General features: G+C 50.3%; 1 protein-coding gene across 3 annotated transcripts in view; it reads right to left on the bottom strand.

The window, feature by feature from the left end:
• Positions 1-6,068: 6,068 nt before the first annotated feature.
• Positions 6,069-19,711, bottom strand: part of Pax5 (paired box 5) — a 181,642-nt gene continuing 167,999 nt past the window's right edge. For all 3 annotated transcript variants that reach the window (XM_005382889.1, XM_005382897.2, XM_005382890.2), the window contains 2 exons: positions 17,464-17,550; positions 6,069-12,465 (listed from right to left, as the gene is read on the bottom strand). In XM_005382889.1, the coding sequence (XP_005382946.1) occupies positions 12,389-12,465; positions 17,464-17,550 (164 nt within the window). In that variant the 3' untranslated portion in view covers positions 6,069-12,388. The remainder of the gene's footprint in view (positions 12,466-17,463; positions 17,551-19,711) is intronic.

Genomic DNA, 19,711 nt, shown 5'->3' with positions numbered 1-19,711 from the left:
GTGGTGATGACTGTGGCGGTGGTGGTGATGGTGGGTGAGTAGGGAGGGGCAACTGGATGGCCAGCTCTATTCTTAGAATTATCACCGCTTAGCACTGCAGGAGGTGACATAGCAAAATTTTAGAGGCTCTGTAAAATTTTGGCATCAACTTGGGTGTGCAATTCTGAGACAACACGAAAAATTCCACCAAGTAACAGTGCTCAGTAGACATTAATAGGTATGTTTGCTCAAAGCTCAACCCAGAGTCCTGCATTTAGAAGCAGGGCAGAACATCAGAGTGGATCAGGATTGGGGCTGCTGCTGACAAACCACGGGACTCCTTCATTCTTCCAGGACAGGAACATCCTGGTCCTAAAAGCCTGGCATCAGCTTGGCTTCAACCGAGGGTCCAGCAGAGGTAGTGTGCAGTGATCTGGGCAGACAACCTTCAAACCACTTTTTTATCCGAGTCTATTCCGTCTTCCACTGCCCCAGAGCTGGTAGAAAAGAACTTAGTGAAGATGAGGTTGAAATTCTCTGGAATCCACTGGTTTCATGAAGATATAGCGTTGCTAGCTGTGTCACAGGCCCATTTCCTTTTCTTCCTTACCACATAGTTGGACTACATTTATCAGCCTCCCTTGTAGCTACGCATGCCACAGGACAAGGCTCTGGCCAATAGAATGTGAGCCCATGGAAACCTCTCAGAGCACAGTGCTCCATGCTCTTTCCTTTTATGCAAGTTTAATGCAGGCAGACAGGCAGACTCTGAGGTTGCATGTTAAGATGGTCGCTCCAAAAGAAGAAAGGAGCCTGAATCTCTGAGACATCAATGCTGCCCAACTTCCAGAATGCCAGTTATGTGAGTGAAACAGACTTCTATTGAAATTGTGTTGACACTGAAGTTATGGGATAGGCTTGTTATACCAACTGGCATTGCCTTAACCAATGCATGAGTTCACACAGTAACTGGGGAAGTGAGGGTGCATCCACACAGTCCATGTTTTAAGAATTTCTGGGAGTTTCAAGAGTTTATCTGCCGTGCTCCAGAAAGTACGTACAATGTTTTAATCTACTTCACAGATTTTCCTTCCAAACCCTCTTCAGGGGTTTTCCCTACTTAAAAAGGCCCACTTATAGAAACTACTATTTAGCATTTTTGGAATTTGTTATCTTATTAAGCAGAGTCTAAGTCAGGAGGCTTTGAACTTGGACAATTACTGCTCTTGATTAACAACAAGAACTGATGAGTTAGCCTTTCCAGTGCGTTAAGCAAACTCAGCCAAGCAGAAAATATCACTGAAGGGGAAACAACGGGAAGTGATTTTCTTGGTTACATTATAGCCGTTGCGATATTTACACATGTTTGTAGGTAATGTGGGAACGCTGCTGGCGTGCCCTTCCACACAACACCACTGAGTTTGACATGCCGCGTTTCCCACTTGACCTGGGCTGTAATGTCATCCCGTGACTGCAGGTAGCTGGCCTTGTCGGAAAACCACCATCCTAGGACTGGTCAGGCCTGGGTGTGGGATCTCTACCAAGCACCTTTCAAGTCCCACTCCTCAGGTGACCTTGGGACCTGTACCAGGTCTAGAGTTTAACAGGCAGCTTTGGCTTCACAGCACAGGACAGTTCAGTAGGAGAATGTACTAAATTTTAGTTAATGTTTGAACTCAGATAGTTACTGCTCTTTAGTTTTTTAAAGAAAATAAAAAATAATTAAAAAATTAGAAATGATACAGAATTTCAATAAACAAGATGATAGGAATTCAACAGGATTGTTACACTGCATATTACTGTCTTCAAATTAGTTGTTCAGATTTACTGCTCTTGATTAACTTATTTTCATATATTTGTGATCCCTGCATAACATATAGATCTCCGCATAGCATATACACAGATTACATAGACATAGATGATATAGACATAGATATAGATAGATACAGATACATAGATAGATATAGCTGTAGATAGATATCGATCTGAGAATCACCTTTTATATAATTGCATCTAAATTTTTTGTATATTTAGGGTATTATACCTTCTCATATTTCATAGGTTTATTTTTCCAAGTTATTTGTCTTTGCATTTTGTTAATTTTTTCTTTGATAATAAAAGTAAAAAATAGTCAAAATATGCCTATCTTTTCCTCTGAAACTTTACATTTTCTTAAACCTACAAAATCACATTCCACATGGAGGTCTGAAATACATAATTATCTATGACCCTAGTAGTTCTGTAAAAAATTTTAAAAATAACTTCTTGCTCGACTAGGAATTTATATAAGTTCTGAGGTAAAGATCTCCTTACCCTGGGGAACTGAGAAACCTCTGGTGTGGCCATAGAAGGTCTGATAATGTTCCTGGGTAGAGCTGGCACTGGACAGGACCAGCAGGGTTGGCGCATGAAAAGCAGACCCAGGTTGGACTTGGATCTGGGGTCTCTGCTCTGGGATAGTGTAATAGACTAAATAATATCACTCCAAACTTCATATATTAGAATCCCAGTCCTCAGTTCCTGAGAGTGTAACTGTATTGAGAGATTAGTTCTTTAAGGTAAAATGAAGTTGTTAGAGTGAGCCCTAACCCAGCACAACTGGTGCCCCTGTGGGAAAAGAGTAGGTCACAACTTGTAGAGGAAGACCAGAAGGAAGATATAGAGAGAAGACAGCCATCAACAGACAAGGAGAGAGGCCTCAGAGGAAACCAACCCTGCTGAAACACTGATCTTGGACTTCTAGCCTCCAGACTTGGGAGAAAAAACCAATTTCTGTTGTTTAAGCCACTTGGCCTGTGGTCCTGTGCTAAGCAGTTAAAAAACCAACACAGGAGCGCTCTTTGCTGAATGCCCTCAGGCTCGAATCATGGTCTGCTTGGATGACCAAACAAAGATAGCTTTGATAATTTTTTAAAATTGTGTTACGACACATGCTTTAGAGAAAAAACCAGAACATACTGATAAACAAAAACTAAGATCATCTGTCTATTAATTCCCTCAGAGGTCCAAAATTACAGTGGCTGCATCCCTTGCAGAGGAGGCCTCCCAGTGAAGTCTCCTGGGGTCACAGGAACACCTGTGTCTCACAGGCAGGACTGCTGAGGCAGTGGACTAGGGAGGCCACCGCAATGCTCAGTCAGCCAGTAGAGTCCCCTTCACCACATCCGCACACAGCTGGCCAGAATTTCCAAGGCTGTCAGGTCCGCAGAGCTGGAAACCCATCTGCTTCCAGCCCTTGGGGAGTAGGCACTCCTCTGTAGCCCCCTGTGTAGGGTCTCTAACCTGTACCCGCACTGGCCACCTCACCCTCCCCCCTGAGCCACCTCGCTGCTGGGAAATTATGTGAGCCCAGGCCAGCTCTCTCATTTGGTGCACTACCCAGGTTAGCCCTCCCTATGACCCAGGGGCACCACAGAACCTCAGAAGGTGGGTTGGGGGAAAAGGACCACAGTGCTTGGATAGCTCAGAGGTAGACAGTCTAGTGTCTCTTCCCAACACACACATTTACATGTCCTTTTGGCCTTGTGCATACTGTTACCTCTGCCCTGAGCGCCTTTCCTTCACACTTTAAAATTTCTTGTTGAAATTCTACTTGCCTTTCACAGCTAAGCTCAAAAGCTACTTCTTCTAGGAAGTCTTCCGCGACTATCTCTTACCCAACTGAAAGGAATACTTACACTGAGTTTACACTTTCTTAGCTGCCCCATGTGTAGGGGATACTGCTAATATGATGCCTAGAGTTAAAATATGCACATCACCTGCCCCCAGACACAGGTTCCTGGTTGGTTCATTTCTGCATTCTTCCTTCCCCCTGCACCTAGCACAGAGGAAGTTCTGACTACTTTGACCTTTGGGTATGAAATCATGACTCTTTTACAACAGAAAAGACACCATGGCAAAATTCACATTTGTCACTTGGACAAACTTGTACATAGTGCATAACACTTACTCCTCACAGCACTAAGGGAAATGTTACAAGGTTTGTAAACATTATACAGGTGCAGAAATCAAGGCTTCTAGAAGTTAAAAGACTGCTAACAACAGCAAACTGACCTTCAAGAGCTAGAGGTGAGACTCATAGCCAGGGTAGTTGGAAGCTTTACCCTTAACCCATGGCGGCCTTATCATGCCACGAGGTATCCCTGTACCTGGCACCTGTTGCAGGGCCTGGCTCCAGAGGGGTCTGAGGAATGATTGGGTCTGAGGCTAACACCTCACACTGCAGACCTCAGTATCCCCTTCTGCCCCTCTGCGAATGTTGCTTAGTGCAGAGGGACTGCCAGGGGCTGCGTGAATGTGCTCAGGGTTGGCACTTCCATGCCCTTGGGTAAGGAGCATGTCCCTCACTCCCCTTAGCTGTCATGTAGGGCTGCACCTGTCTTGGTCACCCCAGGTGTTGGTGCCTTATTTCTAAGGAGGGCACAGAACACCAGGAACAAGAGCTATGTACATCGTCAGGGACCGAAGTTCTGCCCTGCATCACCACTTTCCAAAGGTCTGGGGTCCAATTTCAGGTCTAAAACAAGCTGCTCCTCTTTGAAGTTTGTACTCTAAGAGCACTGAAAAGAAAGAAGGGCCCAAGCTCTGCCATAGTTTTCTTGCTTTGCTCTGTCCCCCAGGAATCATCATCATCACCATCCATTGCAAAAATGAATGGAGGCCATGCAGCCTGCTTTATTAAATATGAATGAGTCGCAGTCCATGGCCCCCACGTGGTCACTTGCCCACTCCATCTCTGGCAATTACTGAGTTGCACACACTGTGCCAAGGGGCGCAATGGTCCCTGCCTGCCCTTGCAGACTGACATTGCCCGGCAGGAGCAGGGCTCGGGTCTGCAGAACCCTGCCCCCTAATGAAAAGCCATCTCTGGGCTCCTGTGCAGCCAAAACAGTTCTGAAAGCTTAGGGATAGGGAATCTCCCACAGAAGGACTGTGTTCTTGGGCTCCTGGGCTCTTGGGCTCTGAGCTCTGGCCAGATATAGCCAATGCTATGGAGCCTGAAGGCACGCCTCCTGGGGTGAGAGGCTTCTCAAGTCTGTCTGCACCCAGACATTTCAGGTCCCAGAAAGTTCAGCCTGAATCAAAGTTAAAAGCATAGGTGCAGACCACACCATTTCCTTGGCATGTCACATGTGCTACTTTAAGCCTTACAACACCCACTACATTGTAGGCTGATAATTGGGCTCTTGTTCACCCTGTTCCTGCCGTACCTCCCGGTGCCAGGGACATACTACATGCTCAGTCAGTTTGCTGAATGGATATATGAAGTGGTTATTACCATTCCAGAACCAAAAAAGGTGAGATGGGGGGACCCTCAAGGGTAAACTCTGCCCCTCCTGCCCTGCCCAGGCCAGAGTCCAATGATGCACACATTGTTCTGGATACAGATTTGTTCTGACCTTGATTTAATTGGGAGCCATCAAACTCCCCACAACTCCATGTGATTTAGTCAACTTGTCAGAGGCCACTCATGAACAAATAAAAGAAACCTGAGCAAATTCTTTTTCTGAACTTAAAAAATTACTTTTATTTTAGGAACCAATAAAATTATGGCAAATATTTACAAATAATTATCTCACATAAAGGTTACATAAAATCAATTCTTCACAAGTTAACAGTCACTCATGAAAAGACACACGGATATTGAAACTACCAATCTTATTGCATTTTTATCCAACTAATCTAAAATAAAGGTGTTGCAGCCAACCATTTAACTTAAAATAAGACCACAAATTTCAGGTTTGACAAGAAAAAAAGGTTAAAAAAAAATTAAGCCCATATCCCACCCCGTGTCCTCCCAGCCCCACCCCACCCCTTGCCCTCCTCCCAACAAAAGAAAAATATGTCCAACATCTTTGGCAAATTGGCACAGCTGTAATTACATTCAAATATTATTACACACAAAAGCAACACACGTCACTAAGAAAAAAAACCACCAATATTTCAAGTCAGTTATTTTCTACTAGAAAAAAAGAATACAAAACATACACATTTTTAAGAAGCATTTTTTTTCAATCTGTTGGAGACAGATCATCTCCCACTTTCAAAGGCAATTCAATTGTGATTTTTTTTTTTGTTAGTTTTTGTACTTTTTTTTTTTTTTTTTTACAAGTAAGCGTCTATGCAGGCATCACAAACTTTGGCGGATACAGTAGATATGTATTTCTTTGATGCTGGAAATTCAGTTCCTAAGACAAAATCAACTGTCTCAAAGAATGAAAAGCAAAATCCATGTGTTTTCCTAGCAGAGAGTTCCATTTGCAATACAATCTGCACTTCTACAAATACTCAATGTCCAAAGGCCACTAAAGGGTGAAAAACCAGGGCAGCATCTTCCAGCAGGCATCAGGGCCAAATCAGACTCAGAATTCCAACCTCAGCCCAACATGGGAGGCCCAGTGGCTGGGCTGGAGAAGTGGGGCCCCACCAAAGCTAGGCCGTCACTGCCCACCACCCCACACTGTGCTGGTGGCTTAGGGCCAGGGCCCAGGTCTGCCTCTTCCTGAGCCCCAGGAGAGTCTGCTGCCAGGTCTGCTTGCTTTCTGTGACCAAAGGTAAGGACAGCAGGCAAGAATTGGCATGAGGAGACTCAGCACTTTTTCTGAGTTTCAAGTAATTCTGAGGTGTAGATGTGTGTGTGCCTTGTGCACACACTCGTGTGCACACTTTGTGAAGGGGAAGGCCAGATTCTGAGGCTCTGAGCTTTGCAGGGTGTTTAAGATAGACTTGAGATTTATTTATTTTCTTTTTAGCTTTATAGCAATTAATTCTCTATTGATTGGTTGGAATGTTCGACTCTATTTCCTCAAATACAGTAAAGTAGTTTCATTAAAATGTATTCATGCTTGAAAATAAGGGAGCCATTAAATGGTTTCCTTTCTGTTCCACTCCAAGGGAAATGCACCATTTGTAAATCAAAAATCCATCATCCAAAATCACTTGTTCTTAATGGCGCTTACGGAGAAGAGGAGGGACATGGCCACAGGCATAGTGATTTGGGGGACAAGGGAGGCTCAGTGGCCCCAGCCTCAGGGTCAGTAGAACCAGGTGAGGGTACAGTGTGGCCCCCAACCAGGCTCAAAGTCCGGGAAGGGGATACAGAACTGCCAAGTCCCCTTCCCCTTTGTTTCACCTGTTTCCCCCCGTACCATGCTTAGAGCCACCGGCTGTCTCTCCTGCCACAGGCCAAGGGCATTGCTTGAGCCCGGCTCCACTTGGGAATCTGGGCAGAGAAAGGCAGGTGTGCTTTCTCCTGGTACTGCTCAGGAGGAATACGAATGTCTAGATTTAATGCAGGGGGCTATGTTTACCTCCCATTTGGAGATGAGCTAAACAGGACTCCCTGGAGCGAAACTCTCCAACAGCAGTAACATGATTCTCAGGTCCCCTTCAATCCTGAGGCATCGGGAATAGGGCCCAAGCGCCAAGGAAATACCAGAGAATGAAAAGAAAGACTGGTATCTGCTCGTTCCCAGACAGCAGCCCACCTCAGAGAAGCTGCAGCCTCATCAGACACACATGCGCAGGGAACTCACTGTGTCCTCTGAAGCCAGCCCCTGGGGACCTGGTTGCCACTTGAGGTGCAGCTGGATCTGACAGCAGGGAAGTGTAGATCAACGCTGTGGCTCCCCCATGAATATGCAAGAGGGAATCCTGAGGTCTGGGGACAACAGGGGACAAGGGGCCGAAGGGGCTGCCAGGAGGTGGGGCAGCCTGCAGGCTAGGAGTCATGGCCTGACTGTCCAACTTTCCAATCATGTATTTTGTTACCTTTTAAGAAATGCACTTGTCTTGGACTTCTCCAAGGCCAAAGAACTAAAGGAATAAATTCACCAGGAGCACCAGTGTGTGTGCCTGGAAACCATCAGAGGCAGACTCCAGAGAGGTGACAAGGCCCGGGCCTCGGAGCCAGCACCGCGGCAGGGGTGCTGTGGAGCTGATCTAACCCAGCATCCTGGGAGGTTGACTCACTCTAGCCCAGGCGTGGCTTAGCCCAGGTATGGGTTTTCTCTACCTTGCTGTGATGCTGCATCTCAGATAGAGCTTGCTTCCAAGTATATGTCTAGAGTGCTTGGTTTGTTTTTAAGATTTGCTCCAGAGCTTGGAGCTCAATTCTAGCTGAAATGTCATCCACAAGCAGGAGGCTGGAATCAAGGCTGCCAAAGGCAAGCCAGTCACTCTGCAGTGTGTCTCCTTATACAGGAATCTCCACCCTCAGTGCCCTGAGGCCACATCTGGGGCTTTAGGAAACGGGCTGCAGCAGCACTTACTTCCCTTAAGAGCCAACAGTTACCCACAGCCCACCATCTCTGCTGTTCTACCCTCAGCTCCCTTAAGGCCCAAACAAGTTGCAGGAGCCCAGGAGGAGACCTGGGAGAGGAGCAGGGCCTGTTTTTGCCTGTTTCTGGACTGACTTCGTGGACAATCAGAAGCATCACTCACCCTTCTAGGCTCGCATCTCCTCCAAATGTGCAACAAAGGACAAGGAGGTGAGGAAGGAGACATTCCACAGTGATGGTTGGTGGTGTCATAAACTGATGGCCAGCAGGTCAGGTGTGGCCAATAGACATATTTGTTTTTAGCTGACATTGTTTTAAAAGTTGTAAATCCACTTCTGGGTTCTCAGGCCCCACAATACCAGGCTGCCTCATGCTCTGCCCAGGGGCAAGCTGCCTGGATGGGAAGCAGTTCGGTCAGAGCTCATGAGGTTGTGAACTCTCTTTTCTGGGCCCATGGATATCCTGAGGACCTCACTCAGGCATTCCTGTACACTGTCACAGTCTGTTTCAAAGTGGAAAGGGCAGAGAAAAGAGGAGTATGGGGACAGCTCATGATACAGGCACTCTGCCCTCTGGGAGCCAGAGCCAGGCCACATCTGGGTCCTGCCAGGGGTCATGGTGTACGTTTGGACAGGCTCTGACCCCTCTGAGCTCCAGGATGCAGGAGGAGAGTATGGATGCAAGTTTCAGGTGTTGGTGGGAATTTGAGCGAAGACTGCAGGTCTCAGTGTTAATAAGAATCAAGCTGGACCAGCAGGCCACCAACCCTTAGTCCCTACCATCAAGCCAGCCTCTGGGCCCTGTTCTTTCTTTTTTCATTGTGGGTCTGGTGATTCCTGGAGGATTGAGGGATGGGTGCCTCCGAGCCATAGACTCTCATGACAGGATCACAGGCCTTGGGTAAGGGTGGGGCACAATGAGCCTGGAGATCTTCGAATTCATTGCATCTCTGTTGTAACTGGTGGACCTCAAATTTCCTCGCCTGTAAAACGAGCATTAGGATCTTTGCCCCACAAGTTGGTGGAGGATTCCAAAGCACTATCCAATGTCAGTTATGAAAGCGCTAACCCTAACCAGGGTGCCTTGGGAAAGGGAAGGTGGGTTTGATATGTCTTCAAATTTTTCCATATTGGAACTAGACAAATGGTATGAAAATATCCTTTTTCAAAAAGTCAGAGCTGGAACATAGGGCTGAAGGCCAGTGGAGGAATGCCCCCATGCCTCCCATGATGCTGGTGAAGTCCCAGGCTCAGGCTTTCCATTCAGAATTCTCTGGCATCTACTCAACAGCTTGTGCCCTTTGGAACTCTCCTCATCAAGTCCCAGGCATCTCTGAGAGCAGGTGTGCATGTGTGAGAACATCCATGTACATCTGTGTAATCCTGTGCTTCACATAGTTTCTAATAAATACAAATCCCATCGAGGACAAGCAAGGCCTCAAGCGAGAGAGAAAAAGCACGGAGGGAGCTCATTATGGGGTGAAATCAGGGTAGGATGGGGAGAGGCCAGTGTGGGGTGGGATTGCTGAGGAAGGATGGTGTGTGCCTTAGGCACCTGGCTCGAGGGAGGCTGACTTCCTCCCAAAGCCTAAATGCACAAGGATAAGCCAGGGTCCAAAGATGTGGTACATCTCATTCGCAGAGGGGTGGCAGGGAACAGAGGCCCAAGAGCCTGTGCTGGGGATCACCAGTCCCCCCACTTCCTGGGAGAGAGAGGAAGGTAGGAGCCAAGGAACATCCTTCTCCTACCTGGCCCAGCAGGTGGGGCTGGAGCCAGCTCATCTCAGCACCCATGGCTGGGCTCTGGCACCAGCCACCTTCCCTCTTTGCCTAGCAGATTCCAGAGGAGTGGCATGCACGCCATACCCTCATCAGCCCCACCTCTTCTCTGGGTGACTGGGACTACATGCCAAGTTCTCACAGGCCCAGGCACTCAGGCCGGAAAACTGGGCCCAGAACCCCCTCCCACTGCCCTCACTGTCAACCTCTCTACCATGAGTAGGAGATATATAGATGCAGGTGATGATGGCCATCGTATGTTAGAAGGCAGGGGCCCGAGTCCCTATCTCTGTCAGTTTCTATCAGCTCTATCTCTGTCAGTCACTGCTTGGAGACACCGCTTTGCTGAGCCTCGGTATCCTCTTCTGCCCCGGTACCCTGTGGGGATGCTGAGGACCAAAAACACTTGGAGATGACCAGAGGAGGCTTGTTTTTCCCCGGCATAGACCTGGTTTTCCCCAAGCTGGGCCTCAGTTTCCTCTAGGGGAGGCCTTTGCCCAAGGTGCTTCTGATATCCACCTCTCAAGGTATTCTTATTTCCCCCTGGAGCCAAACATTAGCAGGACTCAGATGCCTGCTCCCAAATGCTTGTTCAGAAGTGGAAAGCCTTCTCCAGATTAATATCCCACCTCTCTGGGAAGAAGAGGAGAAAACTGTCTGGTAAACCTGCTGTACCAAAGCAGCCGAGGCTCAGACTTAAAGGTCTTGCCTGAGATCCTATAGTACGGCAGAGCTACAGCCAGGACAAGAATGGCAAGGACACTGTCACATGAGATGACTGAGCCTGCTGTCATTGCTGTAACTTAGCCCAGGCTTGGATGGGGGCTCCATCTGGTTGTTCTGAGTTGGCAAGAGAGACCATGCAAGGGACTGAAGCCCCAGGTGCAACGAGGGTGGCACCCGGTACTCCCATCTCAAAACCACTCCCAAGTCACACACGTGTTCCTGTTTGTCCTGCCCCTCCCCTAGGAAGCCTTCTGCTGTCTCTCCAGTCTTCCCCGCTGAATTCCTCAGACTAGCCTAGCCCGCACTGAGCTCCCCCACGTTCCCTCTCTGAGCTCCTGTGGTCCTTGGCCATAGCCCTGACCATCCCAGCCCCTGTATCAACGGGAAGGTCTGCACTGTGTGAAGTTAAGCAAGTGTTTTCAACCCCAGCACCTCTGTGCCCAGGGACAGGCCCACCTCGGTGAGGACGCAGAGGGCTACCCCAAGTGGAAACTCAGGTTCTAGCTGACCGTTGTAGGATGCTGTGGTCCCTGGTGCAGGGGAAGGTCCATTTTGCTAATCACTGTCTATATCACTGGGACAAATTTGCTCAGAATCCACTTGCTGGGGTCCTGGAGGGTGGGTGAAGTGTCCATGGTGGGTTTCCAAAATGATATGAACCTGGACATGCCTCAGAAAACATTCCAGTTCAGCTCAGCGGTTCCAGGGGCGGAGGGGGTCAGGAGAGCCTCAGGCCCCTCCCTGGCTTGGATCAGATGATCTTCTGATCCTATCCAGCCGTGACATTCAAAGTCCACGATGCAATCAACACTTGGATGATCTCTTACTGTAGAACAGCAGCTGAAGAATCTCCCAGACAGTTCTCTTTTGAGTCCTTTGATCTGGAAAGGAGCTGCTCACACTTCAGTGGCCCCAAGGAAATGGAGACAAGAAGCCAGGGCATCTCTCCAAAGTGTTTTCTTCCTGGAGGAATCTCAGGGGTGGCTCACAGCACAATCTGTCCAGTGAGACTCCAGGTCAAGACATTAGAGCAGTAGGGGTGAGTAGGAGGCTGGGGCCCCACCCTCAGTCTCAAGGACAGCTTCGAGCTCCCATGACGGGGCACGCAGGGTGGAGGGGACATTCTGCGCACAGGCCAAAGGTGTCCTGTGATGCACTAGTGAGTGTAAGATGCATTGTGGGGCTGACAGTCTGCTAAGTCAGCTTTTCAGGCCCACAGACAAGCAGGAAGGTATTTACAGGGGTGCTGCTGAAGTAACAAAAGCTGGCTATCCTCCCCAGGCTGCAGCAGCCAGGGCGCACAGGTAGCCAGGCAGTGGGGGACTGGCAGCTGTGCTGGGCTGAAGTGGTCTGCAGCACATTCTGCTGGTTTCCAGAAACCCTGTCACCACCGGGAGAAGCTCATCGACTGACTCTTGAAATGGACAAGGTTCCGTAAGTCAGTAGCCCTACCAGAGAACCTGAATCCCTGGCAGGAAAAGGGGAAGGAAGGAGTTTCGGGTGAGTGGAGGAGTTGCTGGGGGATGGTCTTGCTGGACACCCCTACGGCTGTCTTGGGGTGCTGGGGAGGTTCTCTCCCTTAATGATATGTATCATAAGTGCTTGGCGCCTGCCTGGCTCCGAGGGTCAGTGACGGTCATAGGCAGTGGCAGCTGCAGGTGGGGCAGCTCCTCGGGCAGCAGCACTGTAATAGTAGGGGGAGCCTGGAAGAGACAAGAGAAGGCACTGAGGTTGGACCTGGGATTCCCTATCCACCCACCTCCCTGTCTCTGTCCCTTCTGACCTCTCACAGAGCTCAGCCCCTGTCCCCTTTCACCAAGATCGCTATCCTGATCTGTTCTCCAAACTGCAAACCCAATCAAGGCTGCTACCTGCCCTCAAGATTTCAGGGCTCATCGCTACCTACAGCCGGCTCAGCAGACTGGAGCCCTTGGGCCAGTCCTGCCAGCTGCCTGCGATGTTCTGCGGGAACACAGCCTTGCTCATCCCTTGGTCTACTGGCTGCGACTGCTTTCCTGCAACCATGGCAGGGCTGACTATTTGCAACAGAGACCCTGTACCTCACAAATCCTCAACTATTTATGGTCCCTCCTTTAAAAAATGTGCTGGCCCTTGACCTAGAAGGTCAAGAGCATTCAGATGTTTGTGCGGCGTGCAGGTGCTTTGTGGTTTAGCCCTAATCAGCCTCTTCTGACTCACCTCCCACAACCACCACCCCTTCCAGCCATGCTTACATACACTGCTCAAGGGAAACTGAACTCTGCAGTAATCTCAAACATACCATAATGCTAACAGCAACTGCTGCTGGCTCAGCATATCCTCTAAACCCGACATTATGTCCCCTATAGGCATCATCTCACTTAAACCAAGGCGGAAGGAAGAGTCAACTGATCAGACTCTTGGGCCTCTCTGCCTTTTCCTACTTAGCCTCCTGCCCGGAATAGCTGCCTGTGCTCCCATCACCCTGTTCCTGTGTGTTCATCTTCTATGCCTCCTTCGAGCCTCAAGGTCCCATTCCCTTCCTTTGGGAAGCTCCTGCCCTGACCTTGCACCCCCGACGGGCTGGGCCATGCACTACCACCCATTCTTTCTGCACACCCCATCCCCGGACAGAGACGGGAAAGGCGGGGCGGCGTTCTGCTCTCCTTGGTGTCCATCCCCATGCACAGCCTGGAGCCTGGCCCTGCTCACATGGGGTTTTGATGGGAATGAACCACCATACTGAGCAAGCAAAAAACAGTCAAGAACCCTTTGGGTCACCTTGGCCATTCATTCATTCATTCAGTAATTTACTCATTGCTCATTTCCTGACCCTGTTGGGTGCACAGGTGGGCAATCACAGGCAACCACTGGCCCGGCCTGGTGAAGGCTGACTTCAGGGCCAGGGAAGGGAGCTGAACTCTGAGAAATAGCTCTTGGGGACACAGCCTGTTCTGGCAAGCCAGCTTCCTGAAGGAAGTGGGGTTGGGCTGAGCTTGGACACAGGCGGCCTGAGGTGTGTGTGTATAAGAGAGAAGGGCAGGTGCCGGCCTCTTCTTACGACCTGGGGACAGAGTGGTAGGAGGGTCCCACAGCTTGCTGGGTTCCTCTCACTGCCTCTGGGCTGCTTTGTTTGACACTCTCCGCATGTGTCCCCCCTAAAGCCCCTCTCTGTGCTAAAATTCCTCCTCTGAGATGAGGGGCACTAGGGGACCCGGGGAACAGGGAGATTCTCAGAACCACAGAGCTTGGAGCCATTACTTAAGGTTCAAAGCCACACAGCCTCTCAGTGGCAGCGCCTGGCCCAGGATGCTGGGTGTCTGCTGCAAGCTCCAGCCTCTACCACAATGTAGCACAAGGCACAGCTAGCCTGGGGGATGTGGGTACTTAAGCTGGGGCAGCTGGGGCCTGTCAGCTCACGGTGGACCACGTGTCTGCTGGGGTGGAATTAGCAAGCCTCTTAATTCCTAGGTGAAGGGCTCCTGTTTATTCTGAAATCTCATCCAAACCTCACCAATCCTAGGTGTTCTCCTACGTCCCATAACAGGGAGTTGAGACCTGGAATTTGCCAGTCTGGCTCCACCACTTTGTGGCTGTGACTTCATACATACGACTTCCCTCCCTTGAGCCTCAGTTCTCACCTGTAGCAGGGGGTCATAGTGGGGCCACTGAGAGGGAACCATGAAATAAGGACGTGGAAATGCTGTGGGAATGGTCACTTTTCTAAAACTTCATAGCCATCAACTCTTCTAAATTTTCACCATAATCTTATTATGGTCCCCATTTTAGAGATGAGAACAATGAGGCAAAGCAGTGAAATAATTTTCCCAAAGCGGTACAGCTAGTATGTAATCATGCGGGGTAGGTTTGGGAGATACTTTAGCATGTGCTGCCTCCTCTCTAAACTCAGCCCCCCTTAGCAGACTCTCCTCTCCACCAGCCCGGCAATGTGGCCTCAGGCAGTGACAATGGTGAAGTCATTCTGAAAGGCATGGACACCAATCTCTTGCATAAGAATTCCCAGAGACCGAGTTTCCTGCTGTCTGCCTTGTCACCTCCCTGGTTGGAGCTCCACCTCAGAGACAGTGAGCTGTCTGCATCCCTCTGCCTTCTTCTGTGAGATGCACGGTGCCAGGACAGATGCTCACAGAGTAGCTGTACCAAGCCCTGTGTCCTGCCTCAGGACGGCCCAGGGGGTAGGGGCATAGTGAGGGGCCACCCCACAGGCCAGGGCATGGCAGCAGGGCAGGAAGACCACAGAGGCTGTCTTGCAAAAGGTCCATGGGGGCAGGCAGTGATGGGAAGGCTCACCAAGCACCCCTGGCTGCACTCCAAGCCCCTCACCCAGCCACCTCCTGCATCAGCTCTGGCTCACTCCTGCCAGAGCTGGGCCTCGGTTGAGAGTTTGCATTTACCATGAAAAATGAAAACATCGCCTCATAAAGCAATCTGTCTTTCTGGTACCATTAGACTTCCATCTCGAATAAACGTGTCTTTTGTTCTATCATTTTTCCTCTCTAATTCACATTATCATCAATTTCCTTCTTGACACAGTCATTCTGGGATGGTTCCTTCTCTAATCCCCTTACATGGTGGAGGAGGCTGTGGCCACCGGCACTACCATTCTAATCCTAATTGACCACCGCTCCCCCGCAGCCCTGCCTGCCTCGCCTGTCTCTCCTGCGCAACCCCCGAGACAGGGGGAACAAAACAGCACAAGATGCTGAGTCACAGCTGCCCCAGGTGGACACAGGTGAGGAGAGAAGGTCTCCTGTGAAACCCATATGAAACACGTCCTTCGCTTTCATTCGATGGGACTGCTGGTCAGCCAGTGAGGTGTGAACAGCATTGCCAGGCTAAGTGCCAGTGTGTGAGCGTGTGTGCACGTGTGTGTGTGTGTGTGTGTGTGTGTGTGTGTGTGTGTACTCCCTGTGCCCACAGCCCAGCTGAGTCAGCAGGAGCATCATGGAGCCAGGGCAGGTGCCATACATGTACCCCTCCCCACATGGCAGACATCATCAGCTTTGGGCTCCCTGGATGGAATCTCCTTGATACTTGCTCAGCCAAACCCTCGAAGACACCATGGCAAAGGCACCAATGCAATGGGCTTGGACCTATTTGCAAGGCCCTGGTCTGATGAACCAAGCAAGGGGGATCACTGCAGATTCAGGGCGTGCACCCCAAGACCATGACATTCACACCTGCTTAAAAGGCTGCCACACTGACTACCCCTGTTTTACACCTGAGTCAACGAAGGCCCAGATGGACGGCCTGACTAGGATTCCCCGGGTTATAGACTTGGGCAGCTGAATCAACTCAGCATCCACTCAAGTAAAAACATCAGGTAGGTGTAGATCCTGGTTCAACACTGAGATTGAAATGATTTTGACCCAACCAAAAAAGAAGTCTGAGAAGAGATCAACCCACAGATGCAAGCCCCCGGGAAACTAAAGATAGTAAGAGCATAGTAGTCTTCCAGAAGGCTGGAAAACTCCCTTGCACAGGGACCTGGAGCACTAACTAGCAGTGTTCCTTATTTCACTCACTGCTATGTACGACACACCAAAATTCTCTGGGCAGCCCGTGGCCTCAAGTGTATGGAATGGTGGTATCAGGAGAGAGGTAGTCCATACCATGTGAATGTCCTTATCACCAAATGAGGCTTGGGAAGGGGTCAAGGCTGAGACTTGAGAACCTCCTTCACAGACCTATGGCTTGGCAACTTGAGTTTGCAGATATCAGATTACTATTTTTCTGATGAAGATCATGTTTCTCAGTCCTAAAGTAATTAAAGATCCAGGGAATTAACAGGTTCTCACTTAAGGAGGCCTTGTTAAGCTGGACAGACAAACCAGAGTGTTCTCAGAGGATCCTTCCTTGTCTGGCCTTTCACTGCTCCAAGTAGAAAATTCTTAGCTGATTTTGGAGAGGGACCAGTGTTGCTGCCTGCAGGCTCACTGGGTGGCTCCATGCCCCGGATGTTAAGTAACATCTATAACTCAGGGTCTCTGCCTTAAGGTCCTTTAGCTCCAGCCAGCATTCACCAGCTCATTTCATGTCATTTTATGTGAAAAAACAAAAAGCTCTTCTTGGACTTTTGAAGGTCCAATTAGTCCTGCTTGTTCTTTAGGGGGTAAAAACACATTAATTATGTTCACAGATCAGGCTGGCACCAGCTATAGACAATCTGTCAATTTGAGGCTTGGGTAGAGGCTGGGCACCAGCTGAGCCCTGCATGGCATGCCTTGGCAGGCCTTCAGCCACAGGGTAGTGTGGAGCTGGCACTGGTGGCATCCATGGCAGACATCACTAATCAAACACTGGGCCTCAGAGTCCTTAGCAAGACACCTCTCCAGGCAGGCCCCACTGATTAATCCATGTCGGTGCCTTTAATGCCTCTATTTAGAGTATCCTCACCATACTTCATGGTTCTGAGGGAATATGTTATTCACAGAGACACTATCTACCTTCCTTTTTCTTCCTCAATACGTTTTTTTCCCCTTTTACTCTTCTATGGTATTTTCCCTGATCCGCCAGAATATCTGGGAGAGAGAGATGAGGTTCACAAGGGGGCTGGAGTGGTTATGGCCCACAGAGCCCCATGGCTACCCCGTACCCACCCCACTTCAGTGCCTGGACTTCTGGTTGTTGAGGACCCAGGGAGAAGGCCCCGATGAGGTTGCCCACAGCCTAGGAACCCGCAGGCCTCTGCCAGTACTCACCAAGCAGCCCCGGGTTGGGGAACCTCCAGGAGTCATTGTATGAGGAATACTGAGGGTGGCTGTAGGGACTCCCAGAGAACTCACTCCCTGCAGATGACAGAGAGAAACAGAGGCCAAATGTTAGGTCAAGTTCAGAAAAGACCCGTGTCCCATCCAGCCTGGGTGCTGATGGCGTTTGCCTCCCTCCTAAGCTGGAAGTTCTTTTTACAACCAATGAAGGCCATGTCACGGGCACATCCCTACCAAGTGAGCAGCTGTCATTGGCATTGTGCATGTCTTTCTATAAAGCCTTTGTATCAAGGGGAGTGAAAGCCAGCCTCTCATGTGGGCACCATGGAACCACCACGTGCCAGGTGTTCCTGGGGATACTAGCTCACTTTACAGGTGAGGAGACTGATGTCCAGGCTCTCACACAATGGCCCTGGTACACCTGCCCAAGTCCAAAGCCACAGACTGGTAGATCTTAGCGTGGGTTCAGTTCTACTCCCCACAACATGACCTCAGCTTTAGTCTGACCATCTTCACTGTGAATCCAGGGGTGACTTCTGGGGCTTCAGTCTAGTCAGGGAGATGAGACAAAAACCTAGGCCCTCACCTTGAGGATGCAGCGGCCACTGGCACACTGCGGACATGAAGGGACAGTCCAAAGGACAGGGGAAGGAAGAGCCTCTTTACTGCTGGCCAGGTCAAAGGGAGGGAGCCTCAAATTCTACCTCCCACACTCTTGCTGCCTTGCTCTTGTAGCAGCCAGGGCCTGCCTGTCTCCTCTAATGGCTGGGGGCCCCCAGCGGGGAGGCTTGGCCCCTGACTCTCACTGGGTACCCTGGCGCCTGGCAGAGGGGTGTATCCAGCAATGGCCGTGGAGCAGGACATGAAGAGTCAACTGCGGAGCAGTTTGCTTTAGCTGCTAGGTACAGAGCATGTGGGCTTGCCCTGCTGGAGATGACAGGAGTTACACAGCCCCATGAGACCACGTGCAGCCAAAGCATAACTCCATGTTCCACCAAAGGTGCTGATAAACGCCAAGGGCCAGCCAGAACTCAGGAGCGAGAACAATGCTCACTCCCCTGCCGCCTAAACCTAAATGTGCACCCCATGGGGCCCTGAACGAGGCAGTGCTGGGGGGACAGCTGCCCCGATCCACTGGGCCCAACTGACCTCCCCCAACCTCCACAGGCAACCACAGGAAGAGCGTGTACACACACACACACACACACACACACACACACTCACACTCACACACACACACACACACACACGCAAGCACGCACTCGCGCCTCCGTGGGCCTCTCTGGGGGCCACTCCCAGCCTGACAGGCTGAGCCTTCCAATTCTCTGTTTTTTATGCCTCAGTGGTCAGGGTGTCAGGCTCTGGTGGAGGGAGGGAGAGCATGGTGACAGTGCTGGGCTGCAGCAGCCCAGCTTCTGCGTATCCATCAGTGCCCAGACGCCTCCCGCTCCTCCTCCTCCTGCTCCAGGACAAGGTAGGGGAAGCAGAGGCAGTCACCCTCCCTCTGGGATCCGGGGCCCGTGGAGCGCCCCATCGGAGATACTTCCTGACAGTGTCATGCTGGACCAGGGCATTAGGTAACCAACTCAAAGACTGTCTCTTGAGTAGCACGGCTTCTGTGCCCAGGCTCAGCTCCCAGGCCACCTCTTGCACCAAGATCACCTCCCTGATCTCCAGCACCCTAAGTACAGTCTCAGGTGCACTTGGCTTGAAGTAGATGTGTGCTTGTTATCCATCCCCAAATTGGCACTGGCCACTGGAGGCCCACACAGAGCCATAAACAACTCCCAACCCCTTTAGAGAATGTGCCTAAGTCCCTATCTCCACCCTCTTCCACCCACCCTCACTTAGCTGGCCTAGAGCGCTGAGCATGGAGGCCCGCAGATACCTCCTTGTTTGGGGCCCCCTTTCATGCCCTTCCTCAAGCAGATTCAGTCTCCAGCGTCATCCCCAGCAAGGGATTTTCCCTGCCCTAAAGGGGAGTCCCTGTGGCATGGGCGTTTCTGGCCCTGCGGGTCCTCCCTGTATGTATGTCTCATCTTGTCCCCAGCTTAATGCCATGTCCCCAGCAGACGGGTAGTGTTCAGTAGATCACTAGTGGTTCTCTGGGTCCCCCATGACTCACCTGTCCTCATGGTTCTCTCTTCATTTCCTTCTAAGCTTCATTCAGGTGAGGCCCATCCCTGGGAGGCCTTCCCTGACTACCCATCCCTCTTTCCTGCTTTATTTTTCTACATAG

Source organism: Chinchilla lanigera, unplaced genomic scaffold (genome assembly GCF_000276665.1).
Source record: "Chinchilla lanigera isolate Chin_1 unplaced genomic scaffold, ChiLan1.0 scaffold00018, whole genome shotgun sequence".
Lineage (NCBI taxonomy): Eukaryota > Metazoa > Chordata > Mammalia > Rodentia > Chinchillidae > Chinchilla > Chinchilla lanigera.
Note: the sequence above shows the minus strand (reverse complement) of the source record. Positions and strands in the feature narration are given on the sequence as shown.